Genomic DNA, 25,328 nt, shown 5'->3' with positions numbered 1-25,328 from the left:
ATTTCTAACCACAAGTGCGACTAAGAGCTAAATGTATACAAAGAGTTTGACTTATAGGGTTATAAAAACTCTTTAAAATCTAATATCCACACAGTTTGGTTGCTACTCTACTCAAAACCAACCGCACAACATTTACTTGGGTTTTCCTTCACAATAAAAGCTGAGGAGACAAACAAGTTGAAAGTAACCGAAATCCTTTACGTCGAGCCTAACCCTAACCCTAACCCTCTCCCACCCAGAGAAGCTTCCCCGGGGGCAGAACGTCTCTCTGCTGCCGCTCTTGGCCTCGATCCAGGGATGAGGAGTGGGAGAGCACTGGTCTCTGCTCACACACACCGATTCTACCATACAGGAGCAGATGGTGGCCGACAGAGCCCGACTTTAATACAACCTCACGCTCTACACTCGTATATAATCATTTGTGTACGACGTGTTGATTAAATGATGGTGTCAGCCATTTTAAATTATTCTTAATGGATCTCTGGCTGGCAAAACAGCAGGCGTGGAGCAGCGGTGATGGAATAAACCTCGTTCACTTGAAGTGCCTCGTATTCTGCCGATCGGCTGACTGCAACACCCCCGAGAGAGAGAACTGCATATGTGGAAGTTAAATCTTCTTTACTGGCTGATGACGAAAACGTCTCGCCATGTGATGTAGGAATAGAGAAGTATGTTTACCAAACAATAGAAATAATCTTGAAAAAAACAGCATATATAGTGATATAATGTATAGAAATATATACTTTACATCAGGGGTGTCAAACATGCGGCCCGGGGGCCAAAACCGGCCCGCCAGAGGGTCCAGTCCGGCCCGCGGGACGACTTTGCAAAGATTAGTTGTTTTGATCATAAAGTAAAATACTGTTCCAGATACCTGTGACTACATGTGTTGTGTCTTTGTAGACACACTGTGACCTGTAAGTTGTAACACACATGTGTAAATGATTAACTGATAATATTGTTGAAATTGCAACTTTTCTTCTTAAGAAATCTCAGGTTGTTCATAATGTTTAGTAAAAAGATAACATTTGAACATTTTCAGAATGTATTTGTACTTTCTTGCACTAAAACGAAGGAAACATGTGGAGTTGTTGATATTTACAGGTTATCATGCTGTGATGTTACTGCTCCGGCCCACTGAGATCACATCGTGCTGAATGTGGCCCCTGAAATAAAGTGAGTTTGACCCCCCTGCTTTACATAATGAAGCGACTGTTTGTCGTCTCCTTCCACCAGACCGTTAAAGACTTTTTCATATTTGTATTATCCCTTCTTGTTTTTCTTCTTGTCTAATGGTTCTCAACGGGATTCAAAGCTGAAGGCGGTTATCATTAGATTAGCTCGTGACTCCTGCAGATGGACGAGTGTTCTCAGGTGTGTCTGTGTTATGGAGGCATCTTTAACAGGGGGCCAAACATGGTGGCAGCTGATCAAATCTCTGTCCCCGCTCTCGTCACCAGGCTTTGAAAGCAACATTCAGTTTGACAATTTCAGGCAGTCGAGATGACCCTCAAGCAGAGATGTTCCCCAAGCTGTAGTAAGACATCCTGTTCTGCTCAGCGAGTGGTGAGAACACAAATCCATATTCCGCATAGCAGTGAAAGCCAACATCTCGTCTTTTGGTCTATTCACACGTTGCGAGCCAGATCGCGGAGCAGCTGAGGCGCAGAAAGATGTGACTGAGCTTGATTTTTCTCAAGTCTTTAACGGTTGCGAAGAGGCGAAAAGTCACAGCTGTGAGTTCTTCCAACTCCAGGTTAGTCTGGCAGAGAACAAGCAAACCACTTTCCCCGCACAGTTCTCCAGCTGAATAGTTCACTTTATGTACTTGGCTTTAAAAATGAAATTTGTCAGACTTTAGGTAACAAATCGTAGTTTTCAACAAGCTGATTCTGTGGATTTAACATGACTGTAAGCTTAGCTGTTCCACTTCAGGAGACTAATCATTGTACGAGGATAAACATGATGTCATGATGTCGAACCTTTTTCATGCGAAAACAGACGAGATAAACACATTTAGAGCGAGTCAGATGTGTGGGATTACAGAAACATGGGAACGAGCGTGAAATAAACAACACAGACAGTCTGTTGGTAAGTGGATTATGGGGGATATGGAGTGAGAGAGACTTCTTCTCTATTGATCCCATCATACAATGTAAAACAGTGGCACCTACTGTTTCCACATACATTTGTAAATCCCCAAAAAATATGTTTAAGCTTTGATGAAGCTTTCCAGGCTTTAAAATCTCTGCGTCTTTGTACTTGGAAACAGTGTGTGTGTGTGTGTTTTGGGTGCTCCTGTGTGTGTGTTTGGCGTTTGAATGTGTTTGGTCCCCGGCAGCGGCTCCTCGTCTCACAGGCTCCTGAATAGACAGGAATGTTGGATTAGCTGCTTGTTTACTCAACACTGAAAGACAGAAGGGCGTGTTGGATTTAATCTCCAAGTGAAGAGCAATGCAACAAGTTGTGTTCAAAGTGTCACTGTTCATGTGCTCACCTAACGCTTATATGTACGCAACTGTCTGACGTTGTTGTTCAGCATTCACTCTCCTTTAAGCGCAGTTTTGGTCTCCACCACCTCCTGAGGGAAGGATCTGGCTCTTTAGCTGCTAAAACCTGCACCGTTCATCAGCTAGTTGCTAACTTTGTCTGCCGATCGGTGCAGGGCGTTGGTGTAACGTCAGTTTCTCACAGCTTGTTGGCTGGAAACCAGTTTGAGAATGAAGTCAGAACATTTAAACAATTCGCTAAAAGAAGGTAAACTGATGCATCGGTCGGAAGGGGACTCCAGTTTCCTGCTAATTCTCATGACAAGCAACCCCCTTTGACTCTACAAATAGTGAAGGATAATTAATGTGGAGAATATTGATTAGTGCAGCTTTTAAATGGCCTCTTAAATAAATGCATGTTTTACTCAAATGATTACAAAGCGGTTAGCGCTGTTGGACGCTTTCTGGGTTTCACAGGCAAACGTATAACGGAGTTGCCATGTGTACGCAGGCACACGGATACACACACAATGCACAGCAAAGTGTGAGGAACAGAGGGCGCGGGGGGGTCAACGGCTCATTTTTGCCCCCGAGGCCATTTCGCTGTTAATCCAGCCCGTGTTTGGACCACCATCCACAGAATCTTACACAAAGAACAAGCTCTGTATTCAGTGTGTGAGGCAGCGTACCTGCCACCGTTCTCTATCTTCACACACACACACACACACACACACACCTTTGACTCGTCACTCCCACTCTTCTACATTTCCAGAAAATACACGAGCACCTGAACAAAAAGCCAACAAACACAGAGGCGCCTTTATCGACACACCAGCCTTTACAACAGCGTGTGCACGCAGCATACATGAAGTCAAGTGCAAATGAGAACACACACAACACACACACACAAACACAAACACACCCTTATCAGCCCGTAAAAAGCTGCAAGGCGACTGCTTTCTGTTTGTTTGTCTGCGGCGATGTTGCTGGTGTGTTTGTGATACAACACGGCTGCGTTCGTTCCCTCTGAGGCCCCTTATTCCCCCGGTGGAGATGAAATGTAATGGAGCCGATTCAATAAGAGCGCTGCCTACACGGGAAATGCGGAGAATCAAATCACACCAAATCCCTCAGAGCCTTCCCAGCATTCACTGCTGCCTTGTAGTTGCATAGGAAATAAAACAATGGTGGCTAATTCACTTGGCTCCTTGCGCACACACACACACACACACACACACACACACACACAACAGGGATGGAGTGTCATGCAGCAAATGTTGTGGGTTAATAAAGCTATTAAATAACAAGCTAGCTGCTTCCACGATATGATTTTACTTAATTCAGCTCATCAATTGGCAGCGAACGCCCAAGAAACACACATTACTACGGAGTTGGTAGGACATCACTTACAGTTCTTAGGGAATTAAAGGAAACACAACGTGGCAACATGTTACCAGATGCTAATGTTACACTCAGGGACCCCAGTGAGAAATATTCTTTTAGCTGTCATGGTGGAGAACATTGGGGGAGATAAAAACACTCAGCTCTGGACAATATTTAGCTTGGCAGGTTGAGAAGGGAAGAACGACCACCAGTGTCCCAGCAGCGAGGTTATGCAATTTGGTTGAGAGGCAAAACAGAAACACTTAAAAAAAGAATGTTCCCAACCTGATGCTACGCTGAACCACCTACACAACACACCGCACACTAACAACTAAAACATCAAGTGCTTCTGTGGAAACATGCACAGCTTCCAATTCACCGTCTTGTTAAAATATGGAGCTTCAAACAAAATAAATAAAAGGACATCTAAGAGACACGTAATCCTGAAAGTCAACGTTACAGAGCGGGCTTGAAACGAAGGAGCTGTTGTTTCAGGTTTGATGCAGCGGACCGGTTGAGCTGTTCGTCCTCGTGGTCATGCTCCTTAAAGCAAAGGAAGCGGCGCACTCTTCCCAAAGGCTTCAGAAGCTCCTTGTGGCCTCTTTAGTTGTTTTTGTTTTTAAACCTCTGCAGTTAAATTGAAATTTCTGACAGCGGTATGTTTGAAGGAAAGAGAGGCAATTAAAAATGAATTCCAGTGGATATTTATGCAGCTGCATGATGTCTTTTTCTTTTCCTGTTTCCTCTCAGACTGCCAAGCATTGCGGTGCTGAGAAAGGCAATTGTGCGTTTCACTGCCTCAGGAGGAATTGACACAGGCGCGGTGTGATTCTGGTACTCTCATCTGGACGCTGAAGAGGACTTTGGTCTCGTTGTGTAAGGAAGTGACAGTGCCAGGGGTGAACTTCGTCTTGGCCAGCGTTAGTTTGGATGACATGCTTCAGGAAGATCATTGTCATTCTTCCTTTTATTATTATTGTACAGGAAAAGATTAAAAGTAACATTACACTTTACAGCAGGCTCCTCTCTGCTTACGTTGCGCGGCAGCTGGATTCTCACGATATCAAGCGAAAATCCATCTCGTCAGCTTCAAGTAACGCATTTTTGCTAACTGCCGCTACGGCCGTGGTTTAGGTGCGGGTAACACAAAACAACAATTAGCGTAGATGCTGCAATAGCATCATTCATATCAGAACTGGAGAGTACTTCTTCATTTAAAAGATGTTTCCGCTCTTCTCCCGACTGGCTACGATTAAAGAGTTTTATTGACAGATGGTTCATCCAATCACCTGCCAAGCATCTTTTTAACACGTCCAAATACTATCCAATGCCGACGTCTCCGATGGCTCTGTGTAAACAAACCATCTGGCTCGTCAGGTTAGTTCTGCAGCACATTAAAGACGGAATCACTTTTCAATACACCATGACGACAATGTTGATTAATATTATCATGAGCATGAGCAGCAGCAGCAGCAGCAGCAGCGGCAGCAGCGGCGGGTGTCGCGGCAACAGCAACAAAAGGCAGAAGTTCTCCTTGTTTTTGTGTCGTATTTAAGTCTTACAATCAGTCACTGTGTTATTCTCTGAGAAGTCAAATATTCAAATGTAGAGCAGTTGTAATATGTACTTGAAGCACTACTTAACCTCGTTAAGATAGATGCCATGTAAGATTGTAATGTTATACACTTCTCTGCCACAGTGAGACCCCTTCAGTCATGATCCTGTGATACTCACAACCCTGCAGAATCAACAAAAGGGCCATACAATACTGTGACATCCTGAAAGCCATATCATAGCTGATTTGGGGCATAAAATCATCATAAAATTCGGAATTAAAGATGAAAGATCAATGTGCGTCTCTCCAAGAAACAGGAAGTGTAGCCACCACACAGTCCGTTAGTTAAACTGGAGTTTGAACAGCGAAAAACACAAATCCAGAGCAACACCCAAAGTATGGAGCCGACTCGTAATCTAAAACGGTTTACGTTTCAACTTATCGTGTCATTTCAAAAGTGTTAGTGTAGGAACAAAATAACATTTTCCTTCACTCTCACTTTCTATGGACGTGTTATCACTCCGATCAAATCTCCTCGCTGCTTAAGCTCTGATATCACTCCGTGCTGCAATTCGAACCCCATAATAACAAACACTCCCGCAGTCGGTAGAGACTCTCTCCCCCTCCTTTGCTTGGCATGGCAGGGACGCATTCACTTCCTGTTCAGTAGGGGGCAGACAGGAAACAGGAAACACGCTTCCTGGTTCTCTCAGGAGGTATATTTTTCTTACGATTGGGGAGCTGGAAACGCAACATAATATCTTTGAGGAGTTTACGTCCCTGGCACCTACACTGATGTAATCAAAACCTCCTGAAAAGAGCCAACGTTTCAAGTCTGGGGCAGCATGGGCGGCTGTGAGGGACTCGATATACAGTATGAAAAGTTAGTCCGTAATCACATGCACAGCGGTATTAGTGTAAGCAGAAAACTATTTAACACACTTTAAAAGCCCACAAGCCCACCAAAGTTAAACAAAAGTGAGACGTGTTGCTGATATTAATTGAAAAGAGCAATATTAACACAGCGTAATCTCTCGGTGGTGCAACACAACGCAATAAAGAGTTATGTCTCCGATCCCAGCGGGACAGTGAGTCAAAGCCTGGAGTGCAATAAAGAGTAATGAACTATTGAAGTTGTGCAGTCATGGATATTCCTTTCAGGGCTGAAGCTACTGAAGACTCATTCTTCACTAATGTATTCATTATATAACCTGTAATGTGTAGCGTGGAGCAGGGACCCCCTACTGTATATATTGTATAGAAGAGGCTTGAAGAGGTCCGTGCGACGGGGAGGGGGGGTGCCGTTAGGTCTGGGTGGGGTACGTGCGACGGTTCACCCCTCTCCTTTCCTCCACTCTGTCTCTGACTGTAGGTGTGTGTCGCCGCCCGAGGAGGGAATGTGAATGCGCAAAGCAAAAAAAAAGAAGCTTTATCTACTTTATTACAAATCTTGCGACGTTCCTGCAGTACCTCCGCCTGGCCCCATACCTGGGGGGGTCGCAGACTTTTAGTTTTTATTTATACTATTTATTTTTTGTTGATAAATAACCTTAACGATTAAACAATCATGAAAACGCTCCGTTGAAATCATTTCTAATCCTTTAGCTTGTTGTTGCTGTGGGCTTTATGGGGGGCGACTTTCTTGCAAAAACTTATTCAACCCAAACTAAATCTCAGAGTAGACTACTGAGGGGGAATAAAATATCTTATGTGGTGAATGAGTTAGCTATTAACTTTAATATAATGGTGATTAGAGTCTAAATCATGAGTGAATTCCCTTACCTAATTAAACAAGACTCCATATCTGTAATGCCACTATATTATCTTCTGTTGTTCATCTGCATACTTCCACACTGGACCACATCAGGGATTTGATTTATTTTTTTTAAACATAATGTGACAACAGCAGCACAATGAATTGTGAATCAATACGAGCTGCACTCAGTACACACAGGCTGCTGGGGCCATCTGGGGATGCTTATAAAAACCACGACTAAGACAAACCCATTCATTCAGCTGTGGACGTACTCGCCTGCACTGCCTAACTTTCTGCTTCGCTGCAGGCTTTCACTCCATTGGCTTCAAGTTTCCCAAATCCATTTTAGGACTACCAATCTCTCCCGTTCATTGATCGAAGGGGGGGGGGGGGAAGGGATTAGAAAGCAACTCAGCACAGACCTGCAGTGCTCAGAACTGCTGCTGCTGACAAGATGCAGGCGTTCAGAATATTCTGCCTTCTACTTGGCCGGCTATCACTGCGGCGGACATTGCTTTGGGTTCGTAATGCCACTTGGCTGCCGTACTGTATATGAATACAAAGTAGATGCACAGAGAGAGAAAAAAAAGAGGATTTCCATGCCAGAATAGGATGATGATTTTAAAATGGAGGTGTCAATCATGAGCATAGGAGCTCAGGCAGAATGCTGAGGGAAAGGTGGGGGGAAGTGGAAAGGTGGGAAAAAGGTGAAACCAACAGGAGAATGAAAGACAGGCAGAAAGGTCAAGAGAGCGAGAAAGAGAGACAGATATTCAAAGGTTCCCATTCCCTCTCTGCCTCCCCCCGAGAACGATGCATTTTGTCTAGCAGTCGGCGAGCTGACATTTACCGCCTGCCTTCTGTTGCTGTGATTATTTTCTCCTCCAGGTGTGATAGCCAGCCTGCCTCAGAGTTCGGAGGATGGGGAATGCGAGGCAGAATCGGGTCTGGACAGACCTTTAACTGACACACCATGACTGGGTCGGGCTTTTGAATTGGAGCTAAAAAGGTTGAACTATGAATGGTGGCCCGGCAGCTGGCCTGCGTGTGAGAATGCCTCCTGACTCGGAGAGAACTCATTAGTATTACTAAGTAATTCATTCATGCATAAATCCAGCCCTACCTGTCTGCAGACGGAGGCCGCTCGTTGCGGGCCTTGCTGACTTGGGTGTAGAGGGAATCGGAGTGCTGGTGCTGGTGGTGTGGGTGGATGTGGGGGTAATCGTCCCGGGGGCTGTGGGGCCGGCTGTGCCCGCTGTCCATAGAGCAGTTGAGGGGGTTGATGCCTGCGTACGGGTGCTCCTCCTCAGAGGACCGCTCCGGTGTGCGGTTTATGTCCAGGATTTCGGCGTAGTCCCGTTCCCTGGCCTGACGCTCCCTCAGCTCTCTGGTCTTGGCCTGGATCCTGATGATGATTAAGATTGTGATCGACACTAGCCTTTCGTGCTCAAAAGGACAATGGTGGTTCAGAAAAAGTACCATTCTGTGCAGCTTTGGGCTGCTTATGATTGGCAGTGAAATTCTTGGCGAAGCATGGTTAAAACTGCTCCGTGGGAAATTCAAACATCCACCTTGGTTTCCACTTTGTCAGGTGAAACCTTTCTGTTGCTAAAGCCCTGTAGTGTAGACACTGAGGAGCTGAGAGACGCTGTTAATCTCAGGTGTCACACTAACAAAACACCAGACGAGTCACTGCAAACTCATTGTTTATTGTACCTTATTAACTTTACATTACAGGAGAGAGAGAAGATGTGGAGCCTATTATTTATCCTCTTTCCCCCACTGAATAATACCATAAACAATACATAATAGTCTCTCGCCCCCACAACACCTCATACAAGAGAAGCACTTTGTATTCAGAGAGTGCTGCTAATGTATATCTACTGTGATTTTCCCTTTCTGTCTCTCAAACACACACACACACACACACACACACACCTCTGACACCTCTGTCTCACACACAGAACAACTCAGAAATCACACAGACACTCTCTTTAGGCCATTATCTTGTGAATAACCGGCAACGCCATTTTCTACAGCGGGGGGGACTACCTATCACGCAGCCCTGTAATTACAGCCTTGCCAATTATCAGAGCTTTACAACTACCAATTATCATACTGCTCTCTTTTCTCCAGGCCCTTTTTTAATGGCAGTGGGAAAGAGAATGGGACAGCCGCAGTGACGAGGTAGGGGGTGCAACTTCACTGAACATTCAGCGGGCTAAAATCTGAAGCGCTTCATACAGAAGATTTGCATGCTGAGCATAATGAAACAATGAGTCCCCACTAGAGGTAGAAAATGTGGATTAAGAAAAAGAAACAGGGATTAATGGGTGGAAATACTTTATTACTAAAAAAGAGGCTGCTAATGAACTTGATAGCTTTAACAGCTCCCCACTGAATCTGGACAGGAGTAACAATCGTTTTAGCAAATTGTGCACTTATTCCAACAACTTAACCCACGTCACATGAAAGCCTGTGGACTTGCTAGCTGTCTCTGTATCAGTTGTAAACTCAGCAATTATCTAATAGCACAGAAGGAAACAGGGCCCTTGAGGGATCTATCTTTAAACCCAGAGCAAAAACAGTTTTCCATCAGAGAAGCAGCAGAAGTAGGAGCAGCTCCTGATTGTATACACAAGCGCAGTGGCTGATAAGATAAGGCTAGACATACCAATCCAGCGCCTGGCCTTCTCCGTGCAGCCCCCTTCCCATAATGAGGCGCTGGACGGGTCAATGGGGCCAGTTTCTGAGTGAGGAAGGATGCAGCTTTGAACCAGTTGTGGTGTGTGAGAAAGGCCACAATGTCAACTCTTGAGAGCTGAAGTATTGAACAAAGACAGAAACTTATATTTGTGGGGTCAAAACAGGTCTGACGTATATTTGTCTCTTCTGAAGTACAGAGATGCAACTAAGGAGTATTTCCATTATCCGTTAATCTGTTGATTATGTTTTTGATAAATTGCATTTGGCCAGTCTGACAATTGCCAGAATACACATTGAAGGAGGGCGACTGTGAACTTTTACATTGTTCAGTCTACGACGTTTCAGAAACCAGTCAAGAGCCCAAGGTAACATCTTCAAATTGTTCAACAGTCCAAGGCTGAAAGATATTAAATCATGTAGATCGTCACATTTGGACCTTACTGATTGGATATATGGACGTTGGAGAAGTACATCAGGCTGCTGGAGAAGTTTCTATGAATGTTTTTGATACTTCTGACGGTTGAACTGGGTAACCACTGTGCATCAACGGTGGGTGACTACAGCTGTATTCCTTTAGGACAAAATCTAGCCTCCATCTATGTCAACATGACGAGCACTTAAAAAGCAATGTTGCTAAAAATGTACAACTGTGCAAATACAATTACACTGATTGAAATGGGACTGGAAGGAAAACCACACTTGGCCTAATCATTGACCTTTCAGTCCCAAAATATTTACGTAAGGAGAACGCTGCTTTCTTTCTAACGACTAACCTTGATGAGACGAAAATACTCTCAGCGTGAAGGGTAAATGTTAAAAGAAAAAACAAGGAAGAGGTAAGAAAAGAGTTAGAGGTTGAACAAAAAGAGTGCGTAGCATATGAGAGGGAGAGACAGCAGATAAAAAGGGTATAGAAATGGCAGGATGGGAAATTACGGTAGAAGAAATGTGTTTGACGAGTGACCTTTCTACCACATCAAGCCAGAACAATGGTCCATTATGTGCCATTGTACCCACTCTGTAATAAACCTTCCTCTTAGCCTGAGTGCTGACACAACTGATAGACCACGGTGAAAGGAAGGAAGTACATGAAAGGAGATGGTCCGGCGGGATAAGATGGTTGCTGAAGGTCCTTAACGTTGGACATGTGGAAATGTTTTATGCTTTAGTTAGTTCTGACGCACTCGCTATGCAAGGAGAATATCGCAAGATTGTGAAGGGCCCAATATATGATATTGTATATCTGGACATTTTTAGGAATCTCTCCTTTATCTATCAGAATTACAAAAGTACATTTACATTAAAAGACTTGAGCAAGAAGTAGTAGTGAGTGTGAGTAAAATCATTTCCATCAACGGTCATGACCCGATGTCTATAACTGAATGGTTGAAATCTATATTTTTTAGGGATTTGTTCATCTAAAATACATCAGTATTGGCAAAAACTTCAATTTTAGTAATTACAGTCAAGGATTAAACAATAGTGCATCCCAAGGTGGTTGAAACTAGAAGATTTTCATTCAAAGGCACGTCCACGTCCAATTATTTCCATATAATCATGTTTACCTGCTCTTCGAATGACCATACCTTCCCCTCCCCCCACAAACCTCTGTGTGCTGTCTGAACTGTCTGTCTAGATTTGCTTGTCTGGCTTGGGGTTGGAGTCCACGGGGACCTGGGACTTAAACCTGCGAGGAAATCCATCTATTTAGTCAATCACAGCTGGATTAACCATAGCCTCTGGCAGTGGACGATCAATGGGCGCTCTGCAGCGAGGTGCCAACGCTCCCTGCTGAACCTTGGGAGTGCAGCTTGTTGGAACATCTTTAACTGGATCACTGTTTAGCACCAAAGCAGACACAGTCTTCCACATCCTCAGTGGGATCTCTCCTGTCAATATCAGTGCATCTCAGCTAGTGGTTAAATACAAACGAGAAGCGTGCTTGTGCTTTTCAGGTGCTTAGGGAGGAGGTACGCTTGGTTGCAGTGAGTCAAACACCCAAGGCTGAATACAATAATTAATGCATTGAACTACTGTCAGACAATCCTGCACTGTGGATGCACAGACCTTCAATATGGCTGATTTCTGTCAATTATTAAATACACATGGGTTAAGTTCTGTGCTGAAGAACAGGCTGCATGTTATCTGCGTCACCCATGACCCTGTACAACAAAGTAGCCCTGAATATGTTTCAGTGTTTGAAGCTCCATCGTGATAATACATGTATGCGACGACGACATTCAAGGACAAGAAATAACAGAGGAGCCAGAGATTGGATTAACATACAAAAGGACCATTCTGAACTTTTAACGATATGCAGCAACAACCAAATCATCTGACGTGGCATTTGAGTTAACCTCATGCCAATTAAAAATAAAGACCTGGCTATTATCATATTATTGGACTATCTGCTCTGCAGGCGTGAAGAAAGAATTACAAACCAAATTTTCATAACGAGCAACTGGGGGGGGGGGGGGGGGGGGGGGGGGGAGTGAAGTAATGACTCCTGCCCCTACACCGAGAGCAAGGGAATTAATTAGCTGGCAGGGCTGTAATGGCCTTGGCATTTATGAACTGCCGCCCCAAAAAACTGGCACGGTGCCAGCCTGACATTTAGTTTGGCGAGGAGCGGGAGGGTGTGAGGCAGGGAGTAAAACACTGGCTTGTCTTGGGGCTGTTTGGTTTCGGGGAGCCCACCCGATAACAGTAAACGACTCAGAGACGATGGGCTCTCCAACCATCTACTCATTTTATTATTACACACATTCCTCATTTATTAAATCGTTAACATACCGCTGTTGGACATATTGAGTTAATTTACAAAGCAAAACACATCCATTTCGTTTAGTCTATAAAATGTCAAAGAGGGAATTTCTTCAGTCTGAGCTGCGGTCAGGACCTCCAAGACCACAAGTTACCAATCTTCCATTGGGCTCATCACGCGGATAAGAAGTAGTAGTAAAATCTACAGTTCTTATGCTACAGTATACAACAGTATTGTCAGACATTGGTGCGATTCCAAAGCCCTTTTTGACAAAGCACCAGAGCACAAAATAGGGTCAATGAAGAAATTCTTTGTCTGAGTTTGGTGTGAAAGAACATGACTCTCCTGCACAGAGCGACTTACAGTGAACTAACTACAGGGACAGGGACTACAGTCTCCCTGGCGCAACTTGGGGTTAAGTACCTTGCTCAGGGGCACAATGGTGGCAGCCCTGGTATTGAACCCATCTGTTGTTCTGTTTGGAAGGCGTACTACTAGACCACTAGGCCATCACCGCCCCGACTCCATCCAACACCTTTGGGATGACCTAGAAGTCCAAATGCAAGCCCGGCGTTCTCGCTCAACGTCAGTGTTGGACCTCACCACTGTCTCTGCGGCTGTACGAGAACAAATTCCTGCAAACCCCGTTTGCAAAGATCTTGTGGAAAGCTTTCCCAGAAGAGTAGAGGCTGCTATAGCAGATTAATGACGTGGTTTTGGAATGACAACGTTAAACAAACACAAATGTGGTGAGATGTTCGCTACATACGTTCGGCCACATGATGTGTATTAACTGATATATCGAGAATGACTGAACACAAACGGGACTTACAAGCCTCAGTCTAAATGTATTGTGTTATTTGGATTTGCACTTTGTAACTATGATCAAGGCTATTAAAACATTATTTCATTTATTTGGTTCACTTTGATTCACAAAGCTCGGTAGAGCCGCTAAGTTATGACCGTTTTCCCCTTCTTTGATCCCAAAGTAGCAAAGCACAAGTCCAGACATAAAAGGAACATTACCACTGCAGCATTGAGCAGAACAACTACATGTAACAGCAGTTAGCAGGAGCTACATCATGAAGGCCTTTACCTCTCCTGCTCCATCCTCATCTTCATCGTCTCCTCGTCTGAAACCTGCGACTCCTCTGTCCTCCACTTGCTGGAGCCTTTACGATCCATCTTCTCTCCCGGTCGCTCGTCCTTACGGTGCTTTCCAAACCTGGAATACAGAAACAAATCATATCTATTGGTACATGTATGAGACTGTGCTGTAAGCTTTAACTAGAATACTCAAATAATTAGTTATTTTTATAATTTCTTTGCTTTGCTGTGATCAATTTCCTCTCAGGGTGCAGAAATGGATCAGTGAGTGGATGGAGAGTCGGAGGTGAAGTAACCATTTCAAGGAGACATTAATCTATTGTGACTTACAAAGAATCCCCTCATACAATGTGACATTTCTCTGCAGAGTCTTCACAGTAACTCAAAATCAACTGATCTGAATAAATAATATTAGTTTATCTGCGAAACAGAAACAGGTGAGACTTAACGTCCGATCGAGCCTTCAAATGAATTGTTTGAAAAGTACCTTTTTTAAGTTAAAAAGCAATTCAGTTGGTTTAAAGTTGGGGAATGGTAAATGAAGAAGGCGTTGACGCGGCCCAGCGCAGTAATTATATTCATAGGGAGGGAGTGACGCTTAACGAAATAGGAGCCATTGCAGAGATATTTCAGCTTGATTGACTCAGTATAAAGCTGCAGCCTGTTGAAGAAATGACTTTGGCACCGTGCTCGCTCCACAATGAACCACCGTGATTATTCACAGGGAAATTGGTCCGCAGAGAATATCTACAACTTCTAAAGAGACAACGCTGAGAGGAACCAAAGAGGTGTGTGTGTGTGTGTTAATGAAAGAGGCAGAAGACAGTGAACAAGAGAGAAAAAAAATGAACACGCTTAAGAGAAACTCAATGAATGAAACATTAAGACTGAAAACTAAACTACGGTGAAGAATACAAAGACAACCTCAAGAGGGGTGTGTGTGTGTGTGTGTGCGTGCGTGCGTGTGTGTGTGAAGTGAGTGAAGAGTGTAAATTAGTAAAGTGAAAATAAGAGAAAGATTAAAAGAAAGTGAAGGAAAGAGAAAGTCACAGGATCAAACACAAACCATTTTTACCACTCGAGAATTGATAAAGATTATAAAATAAATCTCTCAAAACATCAAGACAACAAGACATGAAGACAGCAAGACATGAAGACAGCAAGACATGAAGACAGCAAGACATGAAGACAACAAGACATGAAGACAATAAGACAACAAGACATGAAGACAGCAAGACATGAAGACAGCAAGACATGAAGACAATAAGACAACAAGACATGAAGACAACAAGACATGAAGACAATAAGACAACAAGACATGAAGACAACAAGACATGAAGACAGCAAGACATGAAGACAGCAAGACAACAAGACATGAAGACAACAAGACAACAAGACATGAAGACAATAAGACAACAAGACATGAAGACAGCAAGACATGAAGACAGCAAGACATGAAGACAACAAGACATGAAGACAGCAAGACATGAAGACAGCAAGACATGAAGACACCAAGACATGAAGACAATAAGACAACAAGACATGAAGACAACAAGACATGAAGACAGCAAGACATGAAGACAGCAAGACAACAAGACATGAAGACAACAAGACATGAAGACAGCAAGACAACAAGACATGAAGACAACAAGACATGAAGATAGCAAGACATGAAGATAACAAGACATGAAGACAACAAGACAAGACATGAAGACAACAAGACATGAAGACAACAAGACATGAAGATAGCAAGACATGAAGACATGAAGACAACAAGACATGAAGACATGAAGACAACAAGACATGAAGACAACAAGACATGAAGATAACAAGACATGAAGACAACAAGACATGAAGACATGAAGACAACAAGACATGAAGATAACAAGACATGAAGACAACAAGACATGAAGACAGCAAGACGTGAAGACAACAAGACATGAAGACAGCAAGACGTGAAGACAGCAAGACATGAAGACAGCAAGACATGAAGACAACAAGACACGAAGACAACAAGACAACAAGACAACAAGACATGAAGACAACAAGACATGAAGACAACAAGACACGAAGACAACAAGACATGAAGACAACAAGACATGAAGACAACAAGACATGAAGACAACAAGACATGAAGACAGCAAGACATGAAGACAACAAGACACGAAGACAACAAGACAACAAGACATGAAGACAACAAGACATGAAGACAACAAGACATGAAGACAACAAGACACGAAGACAACAAGACAACAAGACATGAAGACAACAAGACATGAAGATAGCAAGACATGAAGATAACAAGACATGAAGACAACAAGACAAGACATGAAGACAACAAGACATGAAGACAACAAGACATGAAGATAGCAAGACATGAAGACATGAAGACAACAAGACATGAAGACATGAAGACAACAAGACATGAGGACAACAAGACATGAAGATAACAAGACATGAAGACAACAAGACATGAAGACATGAAGACAACAAGACATGAAGATAACAAGACATGAAGACAACAAGACATGAAGACAGCAAGACGTGAAGACACAAGACATGAAGACAGCAAGACGTGAAGACAGCAAGACATGAAGACAGCAAGACTGAAGACAACAGGACAACGAAGACAACAAGACAACAAGACATGAAGACAACAAGACATGAAGACAACAAGACATGAAGACAACAAGACACGAAGACAACAAGACATGAAGACAACAAGACATGAAGACAACAAGACATGAAGACAACAAGACATGAAGACATGAAGACAACAAGACATGAAGATAACAAGACATGAAGACAACAAGACATGAAGACAGCAAGACGTGAAGACAACAAGACATGAAGACAGCAAGACGTGAAGACAGCAAGACATGAAGACAGCAAGACATGAAGACAACAGGACACGAAGACAACAAGACAACAAGACATGAAGACAACAAGACATGAAGACAACAAGACATGAAGACAACAAGACACGAAGACAACAAGACATGAAGACAACAAGACATGAAGACAACAAGACATGAAGACAACAAGACATGAAGACAGCAAGACATGAAGACAAACAAGACACAAAGACAACAAGACAACAAGACATGAAGACACAAGACATGAAGACAACAAGACATGAAGACAACAAGACACGAAGACAACAAGACAACAAGACATGAAGATAGCAAGACATGAAGATAACAAGACATGAAGACAACAAGACAAGACATGAAGACAACAAGACATGAAGACAACAAGACATGAAGACAACAAGACATGAAGACATGAAGACATGAAGACAACAAGACATGAAGACAACAAGACATGAAGACATGAAGACACAAGACATGAAGACATGAAGACAACAAGACATGAAGACAACAAGACATGAAGACATGAAGACAACAAGACATGAAGATAACAAGACATGAAGACAACAAGACAACAAGACATGAAGACAGCAAGACGTGAAGACAGCAAGACATGAAGACAGCAAGACATGAAGACAACAAGACACGAAGACAACAAGACACGAAGACAACAAGACAACAAGACATGAAGACAACAAGACATGAAGACAACAAGACATGAAGACAACAAGACATGAAGACAGCAAGACATGAAGACAGCAAGACATGAAGACAACAAGACATGAAGACAACAAGACATGAAGACAACAAGACATGAAGACAACAAGACATGAAGACAACAAGACATGAAGACAACAAGACATGAAGACAGCAAGACATGAAGACAGCAAGACATGAAGACAACAAGACATGAAGACAACAAGACATGAAGACAACAAGACATGACAACAAGACACGAAGACAACAAGACACGAAGACAGCAAGACATGAAGACAACAAGACATGAAGACAACAAGACATGAAGACAACAAGACATGAAGACAGCAAGACATGAAGACAACAAGACACGAAGACAACAAGACACGAAGACAACAAGACACGAAGACAACAAGACATGAAGACAACAAGACATGAAGACAGCAAGACATGAAGACAACAAGACACGAAGACAACAAGACATGAAGACAACAAGACATGAAGACAACAAGACATGAAGACAGCAAGACATGAAGACAATTAACATCATCTCACATGAACACATTGAATCCACAAGAGTCTTCGCTTTCCAATCACACCAATGGAGCCCAGCATGCAGAAACCATTTCTTTCAAATTGGTGAAAATAACATTTATACTGCATTCAAAGAACGGCATGTTTTGTGCCCCAATCTGCATGTACTTAGATGTTCTTGTTTAATATAATTGCAATATCGTCACTCTAACTTTAATTGGTAGGATAAAATAATGGCCGGTAAGATGTTAAGAATTAAAGAGACAGAGTGTAAATTGACACATGTGAAGTGTGTAGAGTGGAATAACAGTGAACACACACATCCAGTGCTTCAGCATCTGGTAGATCTTACAAATATGCGCTGCAGACATTAGAAGACTCCTGCTGACTCTGGTCTTCCATCATCACATGTGCTGGTGATTTGTCAAAGTGGGTAAATCTGTTTAATCAAATTATAAACAAAACAAACCATTTTGTTTTTAAAACAAGTTTTCCAGACGAGTCCATGATCACTTCTCTATGCCTTCGATACCTCACGTGTAGTTGTTTGTGATGTGCTGTGGTAATAAGCAGCTCCTAAGTGTGCTAAAGACAAACTGAGGAAACCCAAGAAATGTGATGAGGAGCAGAAGCCGCAGTGGAGATGGAGTGGGCTCGGAGACGAAGGTCCATTACCTGATTAATTTAACTGCGACCGCCTGACATGCTCGGAGTGACGGCTCGCCGTTAATGCTAAGAGCAGGAGAGATCTATCACGACCAGAGATGGATGACACTTTCTTTCTCCACACCACTAACTTTCATTAACAGCCTCTTAAAAGACGGCCTAACTCTTCTTGATACACACACACACACATTTACGACTGAATAGGAAAACTTTGAATAGGAGACTGAGTATTAACCATGACACCGGGGCATTTAATAATCTTATATTCCAGGCACAGTTAGGCTCTTCTCGTTTGCCCGACGCCGTCGATAAAGAGGCTTTGCCGAGTTTTTGTGGTTTTGGAAAGACAACTTCCAAATGTCAAGGATCCAGCTAATTCAATTCAGCAGACCACCCACATGTCACTGCTGATCCCTTTAACCGCACCACAAGTGAAAACACGTCCGGTGGTGTTGTGGGCAGTTTTTGGGCGGCATATTGGATGTGCAGCACCGCTGATGTCACAGAGCAGGTTAATCAGAAAGGAATTAATGTCACCCCAAATATGATCACAGCATGTTGTAAAAAACGCCTGTGAACTATTGTTTATTAATCTCACACTTAAAACTTAAACAAAAAAAATTGAAAAATCATGATAGGATACCGCTGAAATAAATCTCCATCAGCCTCAGCTCTACTTAATTTGAAAAATAAAATGCTAACATGTTAGCATTCATATATGCTAATAATTGAGCTAAGAAGATTATGTGCTAAAATTCACATACTAAACATTAGCGTGTTGACACTACTAACTTACTAACTACTAACATTATGCTAACATGGCGTACATACACTAATCCAAAGTGAGAAACGGAGAGACCGAGGCAATCTGAGACTTTAGAAAGTTGAGCCAAGTCGGACAAAAATGGCCACCATACACCGTATTTAAGTAACATAAGGTTTCCTCTGGTGCCACCATCAGGCAAAGATTTACATTAAGATATCGCTAATTTTTCCTTCTCATGTATGTAATGAGCATTACAGCCTCGCAGGGCCACCAGCTGAGACTACAGGCAATGATTTCTGATGCATGAAACATTATCAGCAGTTTGTTCTCTGTGACTATTAGCGTCTTATCTCCTCATGCTGTGTTCTGTTCCCTTGGACAGAGCATGACGCATGAATGTCCCGCCATCCATGACAAACCTCAAAATGCAAGTGTGAGTTTCAGAGAAAACCCGTTGGCAGACGGCGAGAGCGGTCATAACGGGCCTCGCAGTGCTTCCTCTGCGACACATCGTGAAGCTTGTCACAGCGTGAGCCTTTTTTTATGTTCAGGCTTGTTCACTTGTTCATGACGAGGACACATTTACACACAAAGACACACACGCGTACTAAAAAAAAACACTGCAAAATTAGCGCAGCCCTCGAATTCTGGGCAACGACCGTCTTCGCCGGTGCCAAGCTAACAGGCCGGGTGTTGCTTCTGAGTCCAAGTGATGAACAGAGAGTGAGAGAGAATGTGAGCGAGAGAGGGGGGAGAGAGAGAGAGGGGGAGAGAGAGAGAGAGAGAAGAGAGGGAGAGAGAGAGGGGAGAGAGAGAGAGAGGGAGAGAGAGAGAGATATAGATCTCCTCCAGATTTTTTTCGAGCTAGCGGAGATATTCTAGATATGTTTTTTAGCTGCGAGATATCTCGTCTCTAGCTTTTGTTTTCTCTTTCTCTCTTCTCTCTTTATCTCTTTCTCCTTCTCTTCTCCTCTTTTCTCTCTCTATCTCTCTTCTCTCTCTCTCTCTCTTTTTTTCTCTCTCTCTTTTCTCTCTCTTTTCTCTCTCTCTTCTTGCTCTCTCTCTCTTTTTCTCTCTCTCTTTCTCTCTCTTCTTTCTCTCTCTTCTCTCTCTCTCTCTTCTTCTCTCTCTCTTTCTCTTCTCTCTCTTTCTCTCTCCTTTTTCTCTCTCTTTCTCTTCTTTTTCTTTCTTTTCTCTTCTCTCTCTTTCTCTTTTTTCTCTCTCTCTCTTTTCTTTCTCTCTTTCCCTCTCTTCTTCTCTTTCTCTTCTAAGGGGGAATTACAGAGTTTTGGCAGGCTGCTCTGTTGGCAGTGGTTGATGGTAATGAGGCTTTGATTGGGACTGAGTGTGAGGCCTTCGAGACATGAGAGGGTCAGGCAGTGGCAGCTCTGTTGATCACACACACGCATGCAAACGTGCATACACACACACACACTCCTCTGACTTCTACAGGCCTCCCACTCCTGATCCCCCCCCCTCCTACGTGCAAACACACATCAAAGTACAAGCTCCCTGACACTCCTGCACCACTCACTCATTCACACACTCGCTCACTCACATGACACTCATCGGGAGCTCTTGACGTTCTCTAAAGCCACTCAGGGGAACTAACTTGCTCACATCAGAGTCGGTAGCGTGATTGGGCCGCACTTTTATACGCTTTTTTTCAACGTAACATCGCTCTCGACACATCCACCCTCTGCGGTTTGGGCCAACACACACATTTGCATTCTGTTTCATCATGACATGTTGACACCAACACAAGTGCAAACTTCTTTTTTCCTCTTTTAGTAACATATTTGCTGATAAGTGCTCACTGTTGTGCTGTTTGCTACACTGTAGCTCCCACATACCACCTGTCAATCAAACAGTGTGGGTGTTACATTTGTTGTTCTGTTAATTCTGTTGCTGCTTTTTTCTCTTTATCAGTGCCATAACAACTTAAAGCTGCCTTCCATCATGTGTTCAGAGGAGATGAACCACACGTGTTTTGGTGGATCATTCCTTAAAGTGGAGTATGTGATCAAGACTAGACGTACACACGGCTTGAGAATATCTCACATCAGTATTTTGGAGCACACAGCTGTCTGCCAGTAAACACTGCATGGAGAGTTTTAATGGAGCGGATCTGATGTGGACAATATTGAGCCAATCAGGGCGCCATGACTGATGTTCCGACAACACACACCAATTGTCTGGGAGAAGAAGAGAAAAAGAAAACTGGATCTCAGTGTGTGTGTGAGTGTGAGTGTGTGAGTCGAGTTACAGTTGTGGATTTGTGGGTAAATATTTCTGCATGCGTGTGCAGTTTGTTGCACTTCACAGTATCCTCCCATGTCTGTGTGAGTACAATATACGTCTCCATGCATGTGTGTGCTCCCTAGTAATTACTCCAGGGTGTGTGTGAGTGTGAACTACGAGTTTGCAGTATTTTTCTGAGTGCGTCCCCCTGATTACTCCATTGTGTGTGTGGCCCCGACTGCCTGAGCCTCTATGCTCCTCCAGAAGCACGCTGGCGTCATCTGAAGCGATCCCACCTGTTGGACACAGAGCTCTGCTCCCTGACGGAGCACCTGAGGGACAAACACACAACGTCTCTGTGTCCTCATCCCTTTGTGTAGAGGAGACCCTCATTCACTGCTAACCCTTTGTTGCTCCTTTGCATACTACACCTCCATCTTGAAAGATACATTCAAATGTAGCAAAGTCTTACAGTATATGTACTTAACGGTGTAAGTATGCCGTACGAATGCTGTGTAATACTGAATGTTTGTGTTTTATTTAAGACCTAGGATTCACACAAAGTCTAAACATGGCCCTTATTGGTTAACCGTTAAGTACTACCTGAACAAAGAGGACATTACTTACAAAACAATCTCACTTAAAGGTCTGTTTACACACTTTATCTGGGGCTTTCAGCTCCACCTCACAGCCTTCCTCAGCAGATTGAGGGATTAGTTTTTATATACATTAGAAAGTTGACCAGAAGAACTGAAAGCTCCAGAAAAAGCAAGTAAGTGGACCTTAAATTAAGATTGTTTTGTCAAACTAATGTTGTTCATTTAAATCCTCCTCCAGGTCATTTGATCTTTTTCTTTGCGTCTCCAACAAGTTGTTTTCTTGCACTTCCCATTGCACAGAACTGCGTCTCCCTTTCTTCCATACGTGTTGTTTCTCTCCTCCCATCTCTGTGGAGCTCATTACCTGCCTCTGTCAGACAAGAGTCCCTGTTTTCCCTTCCCTGTCACCGTCGCTTCGGCTAATATGATGTACGGATATATTACTGGCCGGCCCCAGAGGCTTCCCAACCAATCAGGTGGAGGGGAGACGTACCAAATGACCTCGACACCAATGGTAATGGGGACAGAGACAGGGGAGGACTATGTATGGACTATACACTAATGGGACGTGTGTGTAGAGGAGAGAGACTTTCTGTCACTTTAGCTATAAGGGATAGTTTGACAGGTAAAATGTTAGCGGCTGCAGACTACGGGAAAATAAACCACAAAAGGTCAAGTTGTCTGGAGTCCAATTAGAGTTTCCTCACACTCTTAAGTGTTGTAGGTCCACAGCTCAGAACCTCAGACGCTCCAGCCCTCCCAAAGTGTGGCTAAACGTTTTATCTGTTTAAAGACAATAACGGGTCGTCCGTGAGGTAACAGACGTACCAAGCTGGTGATTCAAGGATCTCCTTCTTCACACAGGAGGACACAAAACGCACTCAATGAGGACGCATCAGCTGTGTGTAGTAGATATTGATCAGTGTGTCTTGGACAGACGCAGTGATATTGAACCCATCTCCAGATCCAGAGTAAACGTTAGCAGAGTTTAGGAAAGTGTTGAGCAGATAATAATACGAGAACAATCTCTCTTCTGCACAATGTAACACAAGATAAGCTCCGACCACACTGCGTTCTTACACTGTTGCAAAGCAGATTGTGTATTTAAGAGCTCAAACTCGGTGCAGGAAGTGACCAAATGACTTTCTTACAGTCTTACCTGAACATGTCCCCGAGTCCTTTCAGCATGCCCTTCTTGGCTTTCCCCTTGTCTTTGTCCTTCGCTCCCTCCTGCTTCTTCTTCTCCTTCCCGCCCTTGTCTTTGTCTTTCTTCTTCTCCTCTTTGCTGCGATTAGTGCCGTTGACCAGGGGTTTTTCGGTGCCGGACAGCGGCGTCTGGTCGGCCACCGTGGACACAGAGTCTCTCCCCGAGCGTGAACTCTCCTCCGTGTCCTCCTCCACTGCACAGAGGGACAGACGTACAGGAAGAGGGCCGCAGAAAGAGACATGGGGGAGAGTGGAGCACATATTATATTTAACCGGTAAACAAGTCGTTTTTAGTAGAACTGCAAGATTCAATCCATAAACCTAATAAATGGAAATCTATAAATCTCATAAATGTGAAATGATGTCTCCTAAGAGCAAAAAGGGGCTTAATATAATTTAATTACATATTACAGATAGTAATCTTTAGAGACCGATAGACACTGACTGGTATAGAATGAAGAAAAGCAATACAGGGATTACTACGTGATTATGTCATCTTATGAGATTCACTTCAGATAATAAACATCACATTATCTGAGCTGTACAACCTCAAGAAATACACTACTAAGATAATATATGAAATTGAAAAAATGACATTTGAATAACCCAACGAAAAATAAAGAACAATCAGGAAGTAGGCCTTGTGTATGTACGCGTAATTACTAGCCATCGCTTGGCTATAATTCATGAGTGTACGCGTTGCTCTTGGGGATTATACATTTTCTATTGTGGCACCCATAAAAAAAAATTCAATAAACTTTCCATATCGTGTCATTCACATTTACAAGAAGAATTAAATTAATCAAATCAAGATTTTGCCTTAAAAGAAGCATTAAATACAAACATAAAGGAAAAACAAATGACAGGTGACTGAATGTATTGTTCTGTGCATTACGAGATGCTCGTCTATCACAGAACGCCCTCGTGTTGACATTATGATACATGTGACATATAATGCAGTAGCGAGTTACATCCCGAGTCCGCGATATGCCATTGCCACAAGCGGCGATACAATCGGCTGCCAGATTAGTCAGAATGCTGTCACTCTCATGCACGAGTACGGAAACCACATCCAAGTTTTAGTGGCTGACATGTTAAAAGTTTACACATCAAACCTCGTTATTACCGTTGTTGTGTTAGTGTCATCTCAACAACACATAATGCAATGTTACTAAAGTAGCAACATGATGAACATGGTACCAATATGGCCGTTGTGACTTCTCAGACACAGTTCTGTTAACTGCTGGCCGATATACAAACGCTGGATGTCTTACATGTCTCCATGCCCTCATCGTCTTCTTCTGTTGCAGCCGGTCGATCGTAGGATTTGTCGATGGCGGCTCTGAAGCTCTCATTGCAGCCCCGCCCCCTGATGATGCGGGGGCGTGGCCTGTGGAAGGGGAGGTCCCCATTGAGGGTTACCTCGGCAACAGCCGTCTGGAGGCTCTCGAGAGAGCTGGACTTCTTTAAGCCGAGTGATGGTCCAACATCCTTTGTGGAAGAACCTGATGGGAGGACACAGAAGTATGTACTGCAGGAAAATACACAGACATTTCTACAAGAGGTGGTCAAAGTCCCCGTCAATCCACTCATTCATCACTACACACTGCGGTGAACAATAACGAACCACAGTCCACTTCTACTCTACACCGATCTCTGCAGACCAGCCACCAGGACAGCAGCAGCAGTTCAGCAACAATAGAAGTTTGTACCACCATGGCCAAAAGCATCGTTGTCCCAATCAGTGGCCTCGTGTAATATCAGTTTCCTAATCTATTACAAAAAGGAGAGTACAGAGCTACAATCTAAATTCCCTTGACTTCCATTCCACCCTGATTTTATTTTTACATAACCTTCAACACTTCTTAATCACATCTTTGAGTAATAAATAACAAACGCGAGCCAGAATCAGCGTTGACCTTGGCTGAGTTACAGTATTCTCAAGGATAACTGATGATGTAGTGCAAGAGAAGCACCATTATCATGAGAG

General features: G+C 43.3%; 1 protein-coding gene across 5 annotated transcripts in view; it reads right to left on the bottom strand.

Annotated features, from left to right (window-relative positions):
* LOC115022096 (partitioning defective 3 homolog) overlaps window positions 1-25,328 on the bottom strand; it is a 191,804-nt gene that overhangs the window by 40,780 nt on the left and 125,696 nt on the right. For 4 of the 5 annotated variants that reach the window (XM_029452954.1, XM_029452956.1, XM_029452957.1 and 1 more), the window contains 4 exons: window positions 24,613-24,843; window positions 23,292-23,532; window positions 13,750-13,878; window positions 8,307-8,588 (listed from right to left, as the gene is read on the bottom strand). In XM_029452954.1, coding sequence (XP_029308814.1) covers window positions 8,307-8,588; window positions 13,750-13,878; window positions 23,292-23,532; window positions 24,613-24,843 — 883 coding nt within the window. The remainder of the gene's footprint in view (window positions 1-8,306; window positions 8,589-13,749; window positions 13,879-23,291; window positions 23,533-24,612; window positions 24,844-25,328) is intronic. The other variant, XM_029452959.1, reaches the window with a different exon arrangement.

Source organism: Cottoperca gobio, chromosome 17, assembly GCF_900634415.1.
Source record: "Cottoperca gobio chromosome 17, fCotGob3.1, whole genome shotgun sequence".
NCBI classification, from domain to species: Eukaryota; Metazoa; Chordata; class Actinopteri; order Perciformes; family Bovichtidae; genus Cottoperca; species Cottoperca gobio.
Note: the sequence above shows the minus strand (reverse complement) of the source record. Positions and strands in the feature narration are given on the sequence as shown.